The following is a 20,682-nucleotide window of genomic DNA, read 5'->3' on the forward strand; positions in this document are numbered from 1 at the left end:
ACTGTGCTTATGCTCAGCGTTGACATTTCCTGCTGCAAATAAGTGTCATGAATCTCCAAGCCCCCTCTGATGTAATGAGAGATGGCAAAATGTATTCTTAACATTGTCCTACTGTTTCTTTTCTGTGGTGATCTTTTTCATTACTAGCTCACATTAATTGGTTTTTAAACTTGGTGATTTTGTGATGTAGAACTTGTCCAGAGTTCTCCTTTCTGTTTCTGTGCTCGTTTCCCTCATTTAGTCAGTGTCTTGTTCAGAAGTTAACTTTATTGTCTAAATGATTTGTGATTGGGCTGTCAAACAAGTGGGAAAAGGAAGTGGTGGATTGAAAAGCTGCTTTGACTGCCAGGCCTTCGTGCTGATACATGTTATTAGTTGTAAATGCCAAGCATGAGACCAGTAGTAATGTTCCCACCAGGACATATGGGAGCAGATAAAAATTCTGCTGGAGCAAATGTGTGCATTGCATATCCCTCTCTGATACTGAAGTTTCCCACTTCCATGCCTGTGTGTGTGTGTGTGTGTGTGTGTGGGCTTGTGATGGCTCACATGAACACTTGACAGCTGTAGATGAAACATTAAGGTTATGAGAAATATTCCATAATACTCAATAAATTAGTTATTCAAATGGCTTTTCTTTTCTGGCACATTCACCATTTTTATGAACCCAGGTGCTGCTGTGGGAAATAAATATTTATAAAGCCAGTCTTTATAATATGGATTTGCGTTAATGCACTATTACATTCTGAACAGAGCAGGGCAAGTGAAGGAGAGCTGAGGCAATGTGTGTGTGTACAGTTGCTTATTTAGTTCAAAAGAGAGAGTATTAGAGCGCACTTAATATGGCTAAAATCAATATTAAGGAAAAAGATGAATATATTTACTGTTTTCAGAATCTTATGTGTGTGTGTGTGTGTGTGTGTGTGTGTGTGTGTGTGTGTGTGTACATACTACTCTCCATACCTTTTAAACATTTGAGCTTTTCCACTCTAAGGGATCTTCTCATCCTTTTTAAAAGCTCGTCCCTGTGTCCCAGTGCAGCTAACCTCTGAGTGGTTTGTTAGTGCTTGTCTGTCTCCCCTGTTCTTGTACAGGACGTAGTGGTGCTGTGTATATGTGTCTGAGTGGCTCCAGGCTGCTGCTGGTGGTCAGGCATCAGCTCCAAGCTCACTTCTCCTCCCTGAGTGGCCTCCGCTCTCATTCCCCTCCTTAACTCGGGTCACACAGAGTTCTGCAGCACCAGAGCTATTTTTAAAAGGCCATAAAGCCAGGTCTGTTTAACGGTGGGGGGTGAGAAAGAGGGGTGTGCACACACGTGTTCATCTCTCACTCACACTCAGTGTGTCTCTCTGATTTAGTAACAACTAACTTGGTAATTGTTCTTCAACTGGCAGCTGTCTTTGTGTGTCAGTGCATGTGTTGTATTATTGTCCAGTGTATTTTGAATTACAACACAGCTTGTTACACTATTTTTGTAGCAGATGTGCATTTATACGGGTGGGAATAATAATGAATTATTGTGTGACTTTTACATGGATTTATGCATAAATTGTTTGCTGTAAAGGGTCCCATAAGTTTTCTTTTTTTTTCCCTGCTAATATTTGTGCAGTTTTCCAGAGGCCCATCATTTTCTCATAATGATTGTTCCTAATCCTTTTTTTAAGTTTATTTTCCAACATCTCTTTGTTCCTTAGAGTTAAGCAGGCTGTCCATTACTGTGCCTTTAAGACTTCAAAAAGCAATCCAGGCTAAAACGCTCTTTATAGTTTCAAAATTAATGGGACACACCAAACTGCTGTAGGCTAAATAGGCAGGTAGGTATGGATATATTGGTTTTCATGACCTTGCGAAAACAATTAATTCAAGATTCACTGTTTTTGCAACTTGGTTTATGCATATGGGCTCTGTATAAGCTGGGGAGTGAAAAGCATGCTTTGAAACTTGTAAGTGTTTACACACTACATTAAACTTGTATATTAACTTTATAAAATAAAAAAAAAATACAGAAAAAAATGTCATGCACACTGTAAGACTCATATGAAAATGACCTCCGTTGGCTGTGCTGTTTTATAACTTGGTGGTGTGTGTGTGTGTGTGTGTGTGTGTGTGTGTGTGTGTGTGTGTGTGTGTGTGTGTGTGTGTGTGTGTGTGTGTGTTGTGTTTTTTTTTTTTTTTTTTTTTTTTTTTTTTTTTTTTTTTTTTTTTTTAAAGGCTGCCCTGAAACAGCATGAAGGGGTGGAATGCAGATGTATGTAAATTAGCTTCATCACATTACAAAACCAGTAAATTCAAAACAGCTTGTTTTGCAACTTAGTTTCCACATATTTAAAGTGTGTGGTCTGCTTAGTGAACAGTAGATTTAAACAAGGGGTGAAAATTCTGCTTTTGGTATTGTGGGCCTTTTAGTTTGGTAAAGTTTCTGATTAAAAAAATAAACACTCTAGACTTGTGCTTATAATGCCTAGAAACGTATCAAGCGCTGTGTGTTTGCTACATTCAAATTCAGGTGCGCTAACAGTACCTGTTAAGGTAGATATGTAAGGAAAAAGATGGCAGTTAGGTCGACTTTTGAGATACAACCCTACTTATGATGTGATGAATTTGTTTTAGTCTGGGTGCCTGCATGTGTGCTTATGTCTGTCTGCAGGGAGTGACTCTAGGTCCAGCCCAGAAGAATGTTTGGCCTTTGCCGGTAACTGGCCTTGATCACACATTCCTGTGGGAGTCTCTCTCTCTCTCATTCTTGACTTTCTGTTGCTCATGCTCTCTCTGTCTTTCTTTCTGTCTTTCTTTTTCTTTCTTCTCAGTGAGCTGTTAAGTGGGTGACCTTGAGGTTCAGATGAGATGGGAGGGGACAGTTGGGCTTAACTGCAGTAACACTCTGTGAGGGACAGAAGGAGGCAGAGGAAAGTGGGAGTGAAACTATAGCAACTTTCCACTGCAAAAAGGGAGGAATTGCTAAAGACAGAACAAACATTTGAGAGGTACTGAAGGCAAAACTATTGAGGTTAGAAGAGAGGAAAGTTGTTGTTTTAGCATCGGTGCCTGTCTGCATGATGCTGCTGCTGACCTTAACTGAGATGTCACTGGGCAGACACTACATTGCTGTGTTCGAAGCTACTCAGAACGTCATGCTGAAGCCTACTGAGTCATGGAGGGAAGCCCTTCTAGACAACCGAGTGATGGACCTCTTCTTTACTGTGAGTACAGAATCTGTGTGTGTGTGGTTTTCACTCCTGTTTTCCCTCTGATTCTGTTGTCAGTTGATTGGCCTGTAGAGGAACCTTAAGATATTTTTGTAGGTGTATTCAGACAGTAAAGAGAGAATTTAACTGGATGCTTTAGTTATGATATACTAGATGTATAGATCCAGTTTACACTTGTACATAAATTACCTCCCCAGTGTGACTAGAAGAGCTCTAGTTTTATGTCCTCTGTTTTTAATTAAAAAAAAAAAAAACTTGCATCACCTCATGCATCATTTCCATACTTTGCGTTTTCCAGTTATGATAGAAATTGACAAGCTTGGTTTGGACACTTGCATCGGCCCAGAGTGTATCCACCCTTGCGTATCTAGCATTCTTTGCTTGTCCTCTCTCTTTAAAGCATTCAGCAGACACATTTCCACGTACATAATTTTATGTTAATATAGAAAACATTCCATTATGCTCCCCTGTAATGTGGTCAAGATTCGTCTCTGGCAACATCTGAATGTGCTTTTAGTGATCTCATCGTAGTGTTTTACACCTGGCTCTTCATGCAGTTCGGAGAGTAGGATAACAATGTGATATCACTAAGAAAAATGAGAAACTAGAACAAATATTTTTGAGGAGAAAGACTGGGCTACTCTTGTTGGATGGTTGAACAGTTATATGTAGTTTGAGAAGTTAGCTGCCCAGAGAATGTGGAGATCTCTGAATGAAAACATAATGAGGAAACCACTCACTGTGATGAAGTTGCCAGACCTATCAAACTAAATGAGATTGTGAAATTATGAGAGTTTTAGGATAGCTGTTTTAGGGTAGAAACCATAGGCAGCCTTGGCTGATCAAAAAGGAATCCTGATGTGTGGAACAAATCGGTCAACTTTCCTTCACCGTGCAGAGCGTAGCTGCCAAATACTGCTCCACTTTCTTCCATTACATATGCATAGTCTCCTTGTACCATCTGCTGCCAGATACTGCTCTACTTTCTCCATTAGTACCAACGGATTCTGCTTTTCTTTCCTTACGTGCTCCTGAAGAATTGTGTCTACGAGCTGCCAGGGTGTCACTGTGTTATCATGCATCACCTCTGAGTTGCAGCTGTTAACCAGAGGCTCCTGATTAACACTGCTCCTGTCTTTTAAGTGGGACTGTTGGAAGGTCACTCTGCTCACCCCCAGGGTCAAGATGGGTCAACAGGATCATTAAGTATCGTGGGGTAACCTGTTTAAAGCCTGTTGCAGCATTGTGGAATTTATGCTCTGCTGTTGGTATTTGAGTTTGACGTATCTTGTCATCATGCTACCATGGACATGTAAGGGCTTATTGTGAATTTTGGCTTTGTCTGGGTGGCATTTGATTGCATTTACGATGGGTGGGGAGATTGTTTTTGTTGGGTTGAAGTGTAGTCAGCTGTCTTGGTGTGTAGTGTGGTTTTTTTTTTTTTTTGAGTGTGTGTTTGGACCCATCAGCTGCTTGCCCTCACTTCTCAGCTGTGTTTGGGGCAGGTGAGGCATGCAGCCATGCGCTGCAGGGGTCAGAAGTGACTGTGGTCGAGTAGCTGGATTAGATCATGGCCCTGGATTAGGAGTCTGTGTTAACAGCCACTAATCCCTCGGCCTGTCGGTCAGGGTCTCGAGCAGGCAGACGTGAGGCTCCCCCTTGTCCCCTGGAGGTTTGGAAAGAGATGAGAGTCAGAGAATGAAACGCAGGCTAAAATAAATCCACTCTCTTTTCTTCACACCTAATAAAGCCGTGGCTATGCCAACATTTTCCTACTCAAAGCCAACTCTGAGGAGTGTTTTTGTTTCTGGTTTAGGTTTTTACAAACTCATGCCTACACAATCCTCTCCTTCTGCACCATATATTTATATATATATATTAATAAGACACATACATGTAGTTGACTAATGGTGGTTATGTGGTTGTGATATTATTATTATTATTATTATTATTATTTATTTTTATTTTTTGTTTTTTTTTGTTTAATCTTCACCTCAAATACAGGTGGTTAGTGTTGGAACTGAATCACTTTGTGTTCTGTCCCATCATGTGTTTTATGTTTAGGATCTAAACGCATTGAGCAGTTGTTACGGAAGATTTGGCCTGATGTTATACTAATGATTGCCGTTTGCGTTAGTAACTGGGCCTGAGTGAAAACTAATGGAGAGATGAAGTGACCAAGAACAAAAGGCAGGAGAATATCTGATCTGCCTAGGAGACACACAAGGCTTTGTCTTCCTCCTAAAAATATTTCTCTCTCTCTCTCTCTCTCTCTCTCTCTCTCTCTCTCTCTCTCTCTCTCTCTCTCTCTCTCTCTCTCTCTCTCTCTCTCTCTCTCTCTCTCTCTCTCTCTCTCTCTCTCTCTCTCTCTCTCTCTCATATGCCCCCTTGCCAGTCTCTAACTATAGCTGGACTTGAGGCAGTTGGAATAGTTTGCGTCGTGTGGATGTTCTTCGGCGCAGCTGTTTTTACAGAGCGTGCTGCTAACGTAACTTTGGCCTTGCGCTGGCCTCTCTCACTTGCGTGCTCTCTGTTTAGCTCTGTCTTATTCTGTCTGTGTCTCATCTACCTCTCAATCCCCTCCTCCCACTTCATGTCCTCCCTCCCTTCTTTCTCAGCTCAGAATGATATCACACTGTGGAAAGAGCTCAGGTCTCCAGTAGTCCTGGCCTATATTACAGCATATAAGAGAGAGTGAGTTAGTCCCGAGGTGGTGGATCATCTGTCTAGCTGGAGAAGATGGAAAGTAGTGGCTGGGTTGAGACTCTAGACCCAGCCTTAATACACCGGCATTTCTGTCTTTTCCTTTTTGCATCTTGCCAGAATGTTTGGACACAGTATGTGACTGTGAGCAAGCGAAAGCAAGAGATTGAGCCGGGAAAAAGAGAGAGGCAGTGAGCAGGGAAGAGGACTATGTGCCAAACATCCGCTCTGCAGTGGAACCACATGTGCTTCTGGTCGGGGAGAGCAGGAGACTAGTCTGGACTACACACACACACACACGCCGTTAGCCATGGTGCCGTGCCACTAAGGCCAGGCATCCCGTGCTTGTCCCAACTTTACTGGGTTTTGGCTTTTTTTTTTTTTTTTTTTTGTTACTGACTTATGCTTTGAATGGGATTGTGGTGGCATTCTTGCTTTGCTTTTTTTTTTTTTTTTTTTTTTTTTTTTTTTTTGTATCTGGAAAGTGACCATAAGGACGTAAGTTTCGCTTTTTTTGCTGACACCTCAGCTAAAGGTGAGCAGTCCTTTCAATTTCCCTGCTTCATACCTGTTAACTTTTCAAAGCCTTCTTATACTTGCATGAGCTGCAAAATCAAAGACAGATTCATATGTGCGAGCAAGGGTGAAAGGAGGAGACAGGCTAGTGTAGAGGGAAGAATGTGTGTGAGCAAGAGGGAGAGAGAGGCTTCTCTGCATAATTCAGAAAGACTGTGAGGGCTCCCCAGCCGTGTGTTTGGTCAGCTGCCAGTGAGCCCGTCTGCAGTTCCTGCTGGACTCTATGAGGGGGCCTGTTTGGCTGTATTACTACAGAAAAGACCTAAAGGGACTATGTACCCTCACACGTTCATTCACTTTGTTGCTGTCTTGTGTCCTCCATTGCACTGTCTTGAATATCATTGCCTCCTGATGTAGGAGGTTTCAGGCTCTTGGTGGGGCAAGAACATTCTTTGTTTAGTTTTTTTTTTAAATTGAAGACTTGTTTTTAGTGGAATGTTTGAAGTTCATGACATGTTAATTTTCTTGAGTCACATTGTCCAGTATAAGACCTCACATGTAGATAGATTTCATATTATGGATGAACTGGTTGCTCATATAAAATTTGCTTGCTTATGACCCAGGATATGCAATTTGTTTGTGTTCTGATTCATAGACAGTCTCTCTCTGTGGCTTCCACAGGTACACCGGAAGATCCGGGAAGACTCGGACATGGCCCAGGACTCGCTGCAGTGCCTGGCCCAGCTGGCCTCCATGCACGGGCCCATCTTTCCTGACGAGACTGCTCAGGTCAGCTACTTGGCCCACATGCTAGAAGGGCTGCTCAGCATGATCAACGGGTGAGTGAGAAGCTGATTATAATGCCTGTACCTCATGCTGTTCTAGTACAAATGTATTCTTATCAAGTTTTTCGCTGTTAAACGAATGAATGATTTTGAATGATAAATGAAAGATGCATCTGCTTTGTGCAGTTGAAGTACCCCCTTATCTAATTGTAGAACATCTGAGAAACTGTGAAACCACGATCTGGAGACTCATGTACTTGGGTGTTAAAAGTGACATGGTGTTCTCACTTAGGCATGTTGTAGAGGTGTCTGAGGTTTGATATTAAATACAGAAAGACAGCTTTGTCATTTTAAAATGACACATGCAGCCCCTCTTCTGAAATTCAATGCGATGTAGGTGGAGTCATTAGGGTCTTTCTCTGTCTCTATCCCTCCCTTTCCCTCTCTGCCTCTCTCACCGCTCTGTAATCACCTATTCTTGGAGCTTTTTTCCAGTTGCATCATCGGAAAACCATGCGGCAGGTCCGCCAATCTGTCGTGATTGAACTGTTCTGCTTGCAATTTAAATCCATCTGATATAGGTTAGAACCTCAGTAGGGAGCATAAGGGAAGCAGACCTTGAGTGCTCCTCCAGCGCTCCTGAGGGGAAGCATTCCGAGAATCCAGGTGGTGTTCCAGCAGCGTGCTGTGTACGTTTAAAGTGATAATTGTTCCAGATATTTCCTTGACTCTGTGACCATTTGCATATAGACTTGAAAACACTGGAATTTAAATAAATATGGATTGAACTTCTCTTGATTAAAGCTTTTCCTGGAGTTATTGCTGGTTCACTCAAGGTTTCCAGCCTCTAGGGCAGATTTTAGAAGAGCTTTGTGGACTAGAAAAACTACACCACTGGCCTTGAATTTTGTATGAGCATATCATGTGAACGTATTGTTCTACCAATCTAATATTAGCTGTAACCTTTAGGAAAGGCAAGGTGGTTACTAATTTGATTCTAGAAGATCAAACGCAACAGTTGAATGATCATGACCAGCTTATTGGACATTGCAACTTTGTGATGGAACCCATGCATTTCTCTTGTTCAGTTTTTGCAGCATGATTTTAGTAGGGGTAAATTTTGGGATGAGGTGATGATAAATAAGGCAGGCTGTGTGGACTTTCCACAGTGTTTTGATGGTTGTTTTTTGTGTATTCATACTGACTGTGCTGATGGATAATTGTCGGGAGATAATACCATTTTTGTCTTTTTAAAGGATTGAGATTGAAGACTCTGAGGCTGTAGGCATCTCCAATATCATCAGTAATCTGATCACCACTTTCCCCCGAAGCGTTCTTACAGCTCTCCCTAGCGAGCTCTTCTCCTCCTTCATAAACTGCCTCACACTGCTCACCTGTTCCTTTGGCCGCAGTGCTGCCCTTGAGGAGGTGGTGAGTAAAAGAGTTTGACTAAATGTATTTATCTGTATAAACCTTAAGGGCTGTTCACACTTTACTGTGGAAGTCTAGTAATACTGTATCCTGCAATTATTCTAGAGTCACAAGGAGCATCATAGCAGTTTCACTGTGCTATAAAATTAAAATATCCACATCCAGTGGACTGCTGTTTGACTTGGCTTGTAAATATGATTTCAGTGCTTGCTTTCCCTGGTCCCCCTGCCTTGCTCATTTGTGTTTTTCCTACACCAACACATCCGTTTTAATTGAGAAGATTTATTAATTACTTGCATAGCTGATAGTATTTAGCTTCACTGTTTGACTTTATAAAACAGACCAGGCTTATTTTCTTCTTAGATGCACTGTGTGTGTGAGCATGTCAGCTCATTCAAAGCACAGTTGGTATCATTTAAGCTTATCGTTAATTTGTTTAAACAGTAACGTTAAAGCATGACTAAGGTGTAACTTTTCCTGATCATGGGTTTACTTGTTCAAAAGGTAGTTCTTAGAAATTAAGTCACATTCTTTAAATAGCAAATAAACGCTATCACAGTAATGGCGAATTGCGTGATTAACAGATTAAATGGCAGAAATCATACTGGTTTCTTACCGGGGTTCTTTTTTTTTTTTTTTTTTTTTTTTTTTTTTTTTTTTTTTTTTTTTTTTTTCTCCACAGTGCAACTCTTATTTGGCGTTAAAAATATTTTAACATGCTCTCTTTGCCACCAAGCCCTGCCTCCCCACACACCAGTATAAAAATTATAGAAATTACAGAAGAATAATCAAATAGTAAGTTTACTCAAATACTGGGCCTGCATTCCTTAGTGCTTTGCCAAAACCCACAAATTTTTAGCCTGATGCTGAAAAATGCTTCAGCAGTAGTCTGTGAAAACTCTTCCTCAGTAACAGGCTCACATAGAAATTAGTCAGACAGTAACCTGTCTTCCATTGCCTGCCTGTAGGTAGAGCCATGTAGCAGAGCTTGTATGCACTTGGCAGAATTTTCTGTGTATTGACAAGGATGTACCTTTTATAGCATGGTCCCAATGTTAAGTGCATTATAAAGGATTATTTTTATTGATGTGTTACTAAACGTAACAGTGACGTATAGGCATGCCCCCTGTACTTGTGTTTTAAGGGGAAAATGTTGACTATGGACATTTTTGCTGTATTCCCCTAGCTCTTACACTTTGATATGGGGTATAAATGTGCATTTTCTTATAAAGTATACTCAAAAGTGCTCAACTCAAAGTATGAGTTGTCCTTTAAAATCATCCTTCATTTTGTACAGCTGGATAAGGATGACATGGTATATATGGAGGCATATGACAAGCTGCTGGAATCGTGGCTGACGTTGGTGCAGGAGGATGAGCACTTTCCTCGTGGCTGCTTCGTCCAGCCGGCTGTGCAGGTCTTCAACTCCTACATTCAGTGCCACCTTGCAGCCCCTGATGGCACCAGAAACCTGGTCAGAGCAACTCCACACATCTGTCCACAAACTACATATAAAACCATTTTTCCATTTGTCTTTTGACTGTTCCTTTCAGATATTTCCACTGAAATATGCATGTTATCTCTTTCCACATGCAAATCTGTCAGATGCCGGTGACCATCTCCCCCATCAGTTTTACTATAAGCATCTCCCATTTGTGACTTTTTTTTTTTTTTTTTCTCTTTTTTATTTAAATCTGTAGACTGCAAATGGTGTGGCATCTCATGACGAGGAGGAGATAAACGAGTTGCAGGAGGATGACAGAGAACTGTTTTCAGATCAGTTAGCCAGTATTGGCATGTTGGGGCGAATTGCAGCAGAACACTGTATCCCTTTGCTCACAAGGTATAAACACATATGTGCTCAACACCTTTAGAATATGTTATATGAAGAAGTCAGCTTTAACCACTGGTGTGTGTTGCTGTTAGCTTACTGGAAGACAGGGTCACACGGCTTCATGGGCAGCTCCAGAGACACCAGCAGCACCTCATGGCCTCCTCAGCTCCTGACTCAGTCGACCGGAAAGTACTAGACGACCTCTATGAAGACATTCATTGGCTCATATTAGTCTCAGGTTAGTTTTAAGAAAAAAATCCAAAGTAGAAAAGAATTCATTTTAGGTGTGTGTGTGTGTGTGTGTGTGTGTGTGTGTGTGTGTATTTTCAGTTGCTTTACTGTTGAAATTATATAAATTTGTTTTTCTGCTTTTGAGCTCAATGTTTTGATTAGTAAAACTCAAGTCAACACTTTGATCACCAAGTCTAGCTTTATAAAGGATTGGTAATGTTCAGGTGGTTGTATGGGGGGGAAAAAAAAAAAGTCTCCCTTTTTGGGTGTTTGGACAGGTTACCTCTTAGCGGATGACCCCCAGGGTGAGACACCACTGATTCCATCTGAAGTAATGGAGTATTCCATAAAGCACTCCACAGAAGTGGACATCAACACCACCCTACAGATCCTCGGCTCACCTGGAGAAAAAGCCACCTCGATCCCAGGTTGCAACAGGACGGACTCTGTCATCAGGTGAAAAGATTGCAAGTATAAACCTGGCCTCCTGATGAGCCCAGTGAGCTCTGATTGGTTCTTAGAGCATGAGAGAACTTGAAAATGAGATACTAGTGACATTAAGATATGCATGTTAATCATAAAATTTGATAGAGGGCGTGAGACAACACTCCCTATGAAATAAATACATTAGAGGGGACCCATTATGCTCCTTTTCAGTGCCCATAATTTTATTTTTGGGATCTACTAGAACAGATTTGCATGCTTCACTGTTTCCGAAAACACATTTTTTCTCCTGCTGTACATCTCTATTCACTCTGTTTGATATGCTCTGTTAGAGTGCCTGTGTCTTTAAACCTGGCCTCATGATGAGCCCAGTGAGCTCTGATTGGTCGACTTGCCCAGTCTGTTCTGATTGATCAACCGCTAGAGCAGTTTTGTCCCTACACGTTTCATCCTTGAGTTGCAGTCTGTAGACAGACCCTTCCCTCCTGAGCAGGTGTAAACACGACTCTTGTATTTTTCCAATGACATCGATTTTGCTCTATCAGTTTGAGCCAGAGTCCGATCCTCAGTCAGGGCAGTGTCTTCTCAACATGGCTGCAAAATTGAACAGGCTGTTCTGGCCTTCAGTGATTGCTGTGTGAGGGCGTCTCAAGCTTTTATTTTTATTTTGGCCAGTTTGTTTTAGTGTGACCCTGATGTCTGTGTCTTTGTTACAGAGCAAATAATGCTGTTGTTTATGTCGCAACTTTATTAGTTTTTCATGTTTTTCTGTAGCCGACACAGTATAAGCTTCATGTGTTAAGAAAAATAAATTAACTTAAAAAGCCATTGAAAATATTAAAATTAGTTATAAAAAAATTAATTTGACCATGAAACTCTTGAACGTTGCATACTGATTTAAAAAATGCATAATATCAGACAAACTTCCAGACATTTTTTATTTTTTTATTTGGTTCTGTTAAAAATATTCCATGATATTTTGAAGATACAACCATGAAACGCAATATAATTCTTTTTGCACACACATCATGTCATGCTTCAAAAAACATGAGAAATGTGTGTATGGCTCGCCTTATAAATAATTACTTTGATTTGGCAGATTCTAACCGGCTCTACATTCTCAAGGAAAGTTTGAGTACTTGATGTCTAGATTGGGCATCAGGCACTTATGTCTTCCAGGCTGAATGAAGATTTTTAAGAAGTTGTGTTTTCTTCAGTGTGTAGACCAATGTGGTGTGTGTATGTGCGTAGAGCTTAAATGCTCATATTGTGACCTGACTTAAGTGCAACCGGTGTGTAGCTGTCAGCAGCTTAACTATCTCTGTAATGTCAGATGAATGCTATTTTCATGCCAGACAGAGTCTCTAGTGATCAGCTGTTGTGCAGTGGGATTGTACGGCTGGCTCTTCGCTTGACTTTGTGGTCCACAGAAGCGGCCTGTAAAGTATGCTATAAGCCTCTGGTTACTTGAGATTTGCCGCGTTCAAAGTCTAGCTGAGGGAAATGGGTCCTGTGTGTGCAGGCGTGGTGCAGCGCGGAGTGTGTGATCCTCCCTGGTAGCCACAGCTTCTTTGCCCAGTGGGGAATGTCCTGGCCTTGCACCAGCCAGAGCAGCCATGCAAACAGCAGCCCGTGCCTGGCGCCAGCCAAGGCTTTAATGCCACACCCCACACATTATTCAATTAGAGCCAGGCCAGGTGCTACTCAGAGCTACAAGCAGGGGACAGAAAGAAGTTTGTGAATGGAGGGCAGAGAGGGTTTGTTTGTGTTAAGGGAGATGGTTGAATGAATGATGTTACATTTGAACAAATCTGGACAGTGAAATAGTTGAAATGTAATTACATAATTGTATTATGGTAATTATGCAATATAGATAATTACATTTTTAAACTTGATTTGAATTGTACTTTGACAGGTTTAGTCCTGCACTTTGGATTTTTTTTTTCTGTTTAAAGTTGTTTTTGCAAAATATATTGCACACTAACTTTTATATATATATATATATATATATATATATATATATATATATATATATATATATATATATATATATATATAAAATATAATATAATATAATATAATTTTTTTTTAAAAATCCAATTCGGGTTTAAAAAAAGAGAGAAAATGAGAGTGGGTGATATTGTAAAAATTTCTTAAAGAACAGTGATATTACATTGCAATAACACAATATTTATTTTTTCTGATAAGGTGAAATGGACAAACAAGTACCAGTGGTGCCAAATTCAAAACATACTATCAAACTTGGTGCATATTTTTATTCAGTATTTCACATGCTAATCTGCACTAAATCCAGTTGAACAGGACTTGTACTCTCCTTAAGTTATGCAGTTAGTCACTGTCCTAACAATACTAAAAATATGATATGCTCAGAAAAGTGTTGTGACAAAATGTGATATCATTTAAAACAGTTCAATTGCTTGTTAACACAAATAGCTACTCAGCCAATCACATGGCCACAACTCAATGCATTTAGGCATGTAGAGGTGGTCAAGACAACTTGCTGAAGTGCAAACTGAGCATCAGAATGGGGTAGAAAGGTGATTTAAGTGACTTTGAATTTGGCGTGGTTGTTGGTGCCAGATGGGCTGTTCTGGGTATTTCAGAAACTGCTGATCTACTGTGATTTTCATGGACAACCACCTCTAGGGTTTACAGAGAACGGGCTGAAAAAGAAAAAATATATATGTATAAAAAATAAGAAAAAAAAAATATAAAAAGAAAATATCCAGTGAGCAGCAGTTGTGTGGACGAAAATGCCTTGTTGATGTGAGAGCTCAGAGGAGAATGGGCAGATGGGTTTGAGATGATAGAAAAGCAACAGTAACTGAAATAACCAATTGTTACAACCAGGGAATGCAGAATACCATCTTTGAATGCACAACACGTCAAACCTTGAAGAAGATGGGCTACAGCAGCAGAAGACCACACCAGGTGCCACTCCTGTCAGCTAAGAACAGGAAACTGGGACTACAATTTGCATGGGCTCACCGAAATTGGACAATAGAAGATTGGAAAAATGTTGCCTGGTCTGCCGAGTATCAATTTCAGCTGCGACATTCAGATGGTAGGGTCAGAATTTGGTGTAAACAACATGAAAGCATGGATCTATCCTGCATTGTATCAATGGTTCAGGCTGGTGGTGGTGGTGTAATGGTTTGGGTGATTATTTTCTTTCCACACTTTGGGCCCCTTTGTACCAATTGAGCATCGTTTAAATGCCGCAGCTTACCCAAGTGTTGTTGCTGACCATGTCCATCCCTTTGTGACCACAGTGTACCCGTCTTCTGATGGCTACTTCCAGCAAGATAATGCACCATGTCACAAAGCTCATATCATCTCAAACTGGTTTCTTGAACATGACAGTGAGTTCACTGTACTCCAGTGGCCTCCACAGTTACCAGATCTCAATCCAGTAGAGCACCTTTGGGATGTGGTAGAACGGGAGATTTGCGTCATCGACAAGTCTGCAGCAACTGCATGATGCTATCATGTCAATATGGACCAAAATCTGAGGAATGTTTCCAACACAAGCAAGAATCAGCAAGGATAGCTATGATGTCCAAGTTAAACTTCTGTCTGAGGTTTTTCTTTTTTGTTTGAGTTGTAAGAAAATAATGGGCTACTTTTATCCCCAATTTAGCTGTCTCCAATTCCACCTGCTAGTTAGGATTCCCCCAATAACACTCTGCTACCAGTGCTAGGAGGGTGAAGGCTGGCACCGGCTTCCTCTGAGCCCTGTGAAACCAACCACCACTTCTTTTTGAACTGCCGCTCACGCAACGTCATGGGACAGCCGAATGCGCTTGGAGGAAAGCGTGAACCGCCAGATCTGTTACGTCAGCTAACAGACGCCTGCATTGAGTGATGGGAGGAGATGGGGGGGCCATTCTACCCACCCAGAGAGAGCGAGGCCAGTTGTGCTCTCTTGGACACCCGGCTACGGATGGCTGTGGCATTACCAGGGATCGAACTCGCAATCTCCTGATGATGGGGCCAACGCTTAGACGGTTGCACCACTTAGGCGCCCCAGTAATATGCTATTTAATAGTTAATAAAATGGCAGGAGGACTTTGTCAAACATAATTGTGTTTTTATATTATTATATTATTTTAATTGTGCATATTATCAAATGCAGTTTAACTGAGTGATGGTTTTGCTGGAATGGCAGCATAACTGTAGCTTAAGAGTTGGTTTCAAATGATTGGTGGAGATGAGTATTGCTGAGTTATTTGCTATATTCTGATAGTTCTCCACAAAGCTCTGTTTTATGTGCAGACCTTTCTGACAGTGTCATAAACAGAGGGGGCAGAACATGGTGTTCTATTATAGGAGAGGATATGGAGGTTAGAGCTCAGACATTGAGAGGATGCCGTGTTGATGAGTTCATGATGGGTTAGGAAATAGGAGAGGTTTTAGAGACAGTAGGAGGACAGGAGAGGGATGAAGGATTTGGAGAGACAGTAGGTTGGTAGAGGGGGAAGGAGGGGCTTGGGGTTGGATGGAGGTTAGAGGATTTGGAAAGACAGTGGGCTGAGGGATTGAGTTTCCTAATAACAATGTCTGACCCCACAGCTCTGAAATGTCAATGGGGTTTTGTTTTTGCAAACAATGTGAAACATTCGGCTGCACTGTGCTGGCCCCACAGTGAAGGGGTATCTGTCTTACAGGCCAGTAATCTGCAGTAATCCCTTTCTTGTGTATCCTTCTGTTCTTTCCACTGGAGGTGTGGAAGAACGAAAGAGTTTGTTAATGTGAGATTTTGTTGTCTTTGAGAGCACATAAAGAACTGCTGTGGATTCTGTTCCATACCCTTATCCTGCTGTTTCTTCCTACCTTTCCTTTCTCCCCCCCATGGATTTCTCCATGTAATTGAAAGAACACATGGCTTCAATAAGTTATCAATTTAAACAGTGGAAAGAATTATAGACGTTAACAAAGAAATCCAGCATAGAGTTAGGTAAACGATGTTGGTTGCTCCCAGTCAGCTGTGTCTAAAAATTGGTGTAAGTGTACACAAAATGGCAAAATGCCTTAAATAGAAAAAGCACAACAAAACATGGGCAGAAACAGGAGTCAGTGTTTGTGATAGAACTGTAAGAAATTGGCTGAATGAAATGGGATTTACATAAGACAAGCCAAATGAAAATCAGCACTAACATGTAAAGAGAAGAAAGAGAGAAACAATCAGTGTGGATGATTGGATGAAAAGTGATATTCAGTAATGGATCATGAATCTGCCTTGGCCATGGAGATGATGCTGGAACTTTAACCTTGTGCTGTTCTAATGAAACATGTAAAGATGACTGCCTGAATTAAAAAAAATAAAAAAATCAATACTCTTACGGTGTAGCATGTCAGGTCAAGGACCAGTGGAGTTGGCAATCATTAGCTCAACAGTTAATGCACAGGTGTGCACTGAAAATTAGAAATTTCTCATTCGTCATTCTTATTCAATACTATGTATGTATGTATGTATGTATGTATGTATGTATGTATGTATGCATGCATGTGCACCTATCAGGCATAACATTATGACCACCTTGTTGCTACGCTCACTGTCCTCATCAGTTCCACTTACTATTTCTGTGCACTTTGTAGTTCTACAATTACAGACTGTAGTCCATCTGTTTCTCTGCATACTTTGTTAGCCCCCTTTTACCCTGTTCATCAATGGTCAGGACCCCATTGGACCCTCACAGAGCAGGCACTATCTGGGTAGTGGATCATTCTTAGCACTGCAGCTGATGTAGTGATGGTGGTGTGTTGCTGTGTGTGGATGTAGAGATGTATATCCACATAGACACAGATTTTATAAAACTGTGCTATTTTGTTGATAACTCCATAATTGTTTGTGTCGAGCAATTCCATAAGTATTTCTTCTGCTTAATCTAGCAGAAGATATGCTATTAATTAGAATAAATTGCAGTGACACTGACAGCAGCTCTAATCAGCTCAAGTGTCTGATCCACTTGTACCAGTGCAGCACACACCACCACCGCATCAGTGTCACTGCAATACTGAGAATGATCCACTACGCAAATGATACCTGTTCTCTAGTGGCCTTGTGGGCCAGATTGACCATTGAAGAATAGAGTGAAAGGGTGCTAGTGATATATGCAGACAGATGGACTACAGACCGCAGTTGTAAAGCTACAAAGTAAATGGACAATGAGTGTAGATGCACATGTATGTGTGTGTTGAAGCCAGGTTGTAACTGTACTGAAACCTCAAACTGCCTATTTAAAAATTCTGACTGCTACCGTGTGGCAGAATGAGGAATAATGCTGATTGAATCCTCCTTCCACACTAGAGCTTATGAAGATTCTATGGATTTTGCAGCACTTTGTCAGTCTAGTAATTGGGGAGATGGAGTTCAGTTGAAAATCCCTGCATATTTAACACAGGAAAAAGATGTTAAACAGTTTGTGGAATAGTTGATACTATTGTAACTAGTTCCATATGAACAATGTGTCATTTTGCTGCTTACACTGGAAAGAAATGAGGCTGTGTTGTCTTCGAATAGACCTGTATACACAGTGCCAAAGTTCAAAGCTCTGCTCACAGGTCTTTACTCATGGTAGCTTTTTCTTTTCTTTTTCTTCTTTTCCTTTTATTTTCCTTTCTATCTTTTCTCACTATCACTCAACTCTCAGATTATTATCTGCAGTGTTGAGGACGTCTGAGGTGGAGTCTCGGGCGACGCGGGCAAGTCTAATTGAGCTTTTGAGTCCTCAGATGGGCAAAGACATTGTGTGGTTTCTGCGACGCTGGGCCAAAACATACCTTTTGGTGGATGAGAAACTGTATAGCCAGGTGAGCTCATAACACTTAACACTGTACCAAAAAGGGAGAACACTGATTCTTTGGCAATACATATATATTCATATGCAAACGTTTTGCACCCAAGTCGAATTCCATGTTTTTCTAAGTTCACATCTATGAAGAATTTAACACATAAAATGTGCCCTGTGTGGTGCCAATACAGTGTGTTCTTGTAATCATGTTAATTTATGTCATGAATCATGGTGGTTGGTTGGTGTAGTGGTTAACACCTCTGCCTTCTACACTGTAGACTGGGGTTCAATCCCCCACCAGGGCAAGCACCCTACACTATACCAATAAGAGTCCTTAGGCAAGACTCCCAACACCTGCTTGGCCTACCTATGCAAAAATTATTAAATTGTAAGCCGCTCTGGATAAGAGCGTCAGCCAACTGCCGTAAATGAATCACATCTGAGTGTTTTATTTGTGTCATTGTGTAGTAATGTAATGTAACTGACTGGTAGTTGTTTGGGTGTCATGTCCTGATCTTATTTAATTCTTTTAAGTTTTTTTTTTTTTTTTTTTCAAACCTTGTATTAAAAATGTATATGTTTTCTTTAATACTGTTTGCTGGTTCATTTTGTACAGTAATGCAGCTCATGAAGGTCAAAGTACTGTGATGTTAACTGTTCCCATGTTACCCACCCTTTATGGTGAACGTTTTTTTTCCTGTTGTGCTCAGTTTCTGAATTTTTACCCTTTTCACTTCATGCTTTCAGATCAGTATGCCACTAAGTACAGCGTTTGGTGCAGATACTGAGGGGGCACAATGGATTGTGGGGTATCTGCTGGAGAAAGTGATCAATAATCTCTCGGTATGGAGTTCTGAGCCTGAGTTAGCCAATGACACAGTGGAACTGCTGGTCACTCTGGTGGAAAAGAGAGAGAGGTAGGTGTGCTTGAGAGGAGGAGGAATGAGTGATAATTATGTGGCTAACTGGTCAGCAGTTCCATAAAGCCGTGTTAGTTACTGAAAAACAGGTTGTCTGTTGAAATGTCTGTTGACTTCAGTTGATGGGGAATGTTTTCTTTTTGCACCACCTGTTGGTGAAGTGATGGTATTGCTCTGAAGTGCATTAGTGAAAACAATCAAAAAATCTCTGCCATCTTTCTGTTCCTTTGTACATCAGTTTACATGTTCATGAAATGCTGTACTAAATTTTAACTGCGGCTTCTAGTGGTTATAGTAGTTTCAAAGAGCTTGGCTATGGAGACTTTGAGAGGTTCAGAAAATACTCTAACTTGTTCTAAAAGTATTAAAATTAGATATTTAAAATGTAAAACATGTTTTATGTTATTGATTTATTGATAGATTAATTGCAGTTACCCATGTCTAAGAACAGAAAAACAGACATTTAATTAATTTGATTTATACAAGTTTCAAGGTTCACAGTTCATATGAGGAGTGCTTTTGCTCATGAAATCCTACAGACTCCTTTTCTAGTTGGCTATGAAAGGAGTTAGCTGTTTTTGTTGTTCACACAAATAATAACTGTTTTTTGTAATGTTTTATTACACTTGACAAAACCTGAGCTATTTGTTATAGCAGTGAGCATATGTATACAGCCAGAAAAAAAACATTTACAAATTTACCAAAGTTTACACCAATGTAACATCTTGTGGCATTAAACTGCTGTGCTTGATTTAATGGCACTTTGGAGAACACCTCATGTACCATCTCTAAACAAAAAGTGTGGTTACACTTAAAGAACATGTTATGTGTGTGAGTACCTCATGCCTCTAGTGTAGTTGGTGTAATTAATGAAAATTGTCACCTATGATCTCTCTCATTCTGCAATGTTCAGTCATGTTGTTTAGCTTTATTTTTAACAAAGCTGTGTGAATCACCTGGTCAGTTATTCAAAATTATCATGTGTTCCATTTCTGTCCGATCAGGGCAAACATTGTTGTACAGTGTGAGAATTGGTGGAATCTGGCTAAGCAGTTTGCAAGCCGAAGTCCTCCGCTGCACCTGCTGTCCAGCCCCATCCAGCGCACCCTAATGAAGGCCCTTGTTCTTGGAGGCTTTGCGCACATGGACTCCGATACAAAACAGCAGTACTGGGCAGAGGTGTGCATACCAACTTTCTGGCATTCTACTTTAATGTGTGTGTGATGCCTGAGTACCGTGTGATCAGATTGAACATTATGGAATTAGTCACTGCTGCCAAACTGTGATGACCCACTGGGGAGAATCAATGCCTTTCATATCAAGTGGTGTCTTGTCTTGTTTTCCTGGTTCAGTAGATCAGACCCAGTAATCAAACCAACCAAATCAGTCATGAGCAACTAAAAGGTTTTCCCTAATTCTGTTCCTGGACCTGCTTCTTTTCTGTCCCAGGTGTTGCACCCACTCCAGCAGCGCTTCCTGAACCTTATAAACCAGGAGAACTTTGCTCAGATCTGTCAGGAGGAAGCTGTGAAGCAGGAGATTGTGGCCACTCTAGAAGCACTGTGTGGCATTGCAGAGGCGACACAGATAGATAATGTGGGCTCCCTCTTCAGCTTTCTCATGGATTTTCTGTCCAGCTGCATTGGCCTTATGGAGGTCTACCAGAACTCTCCGGAAACTGTAAACCTCATTATTGAGGTGTTTGTGGAGGTGGCCCATAAGCAAATCTGTTACCTGGGAGAGGTGTGTTACATTAGATTATGAGTGTAAAGATTGCAGCTGCTAGAATGTCATCTA

At 40.9% G+C, this 20,682-nt stretch overlaps 1 protein-coding gene across 1 annotated transcript in view; it reads left to right on the plus strand.

Moving 5' to 3' along the window:
• xpo4 (exportin 4) overlaps positions 1-20,682 on the plus strand; it is a 40,536-nt gene that overhangs the window by 16,624 nt on the left and 3,230 nt on the right. The window contains exons 7-17 of the mRNA XM_017704603.2: positions 3,088-3,200; positions 7,107-7,264; positions 8,467-8,641; positions 9,939-10,115; positions 10,342-10,484; positions 10,568-10,713; positions 10,985-11,162; positions 17,825-17,984; positions 18,713-18,882; positions 19,890-20,064; positions 20,335-20,628. Coding sequence (XP_017560092.1) covers positions 3,088-3,200; positions 7,107-7,264; positions 8,467-8,641; positions 9,939-10,115; positions 10,342-10,484; positions 10,568-10,713; positions 10,985-11,162; positions 17,825-17,984; positions 18,713-18,882; positions 19,890-20,064; positions 20,335-20,628 — 1,889 coding nt within the window. The remainder of the gene's footprint in view (positions 1-3,087; positions 3,201-7,106; positions 7,265-8,466; positions 8,642-9,938; positions 10,116-10,341; positions 10,485-10,567; positions 10,714-10,984; positions 11,163-17,824; positions 17,985-18,712; positions 18,883-19,889; positions 20,065-20,334; positions 20,629-20,682) is intronic.

The sequence above is a fragment of the Pygocentrus nattereri genome, chromosome 6, assembly GCF_015220715.1.
Source record: "Pygocentrus nattereri isolate fPygNat1 chromosome 6, fPygNat1.pri, whole genome shotgun sequence".
In the NCBI taxonomy this organism is placed as follows: domain Eukaryota; kingdom Metazoa; phylum Chordata; class Actinopteri; order Characiformes; family Serrasalmidae; genus Pygocentrus; species Pygocentrus nattereri.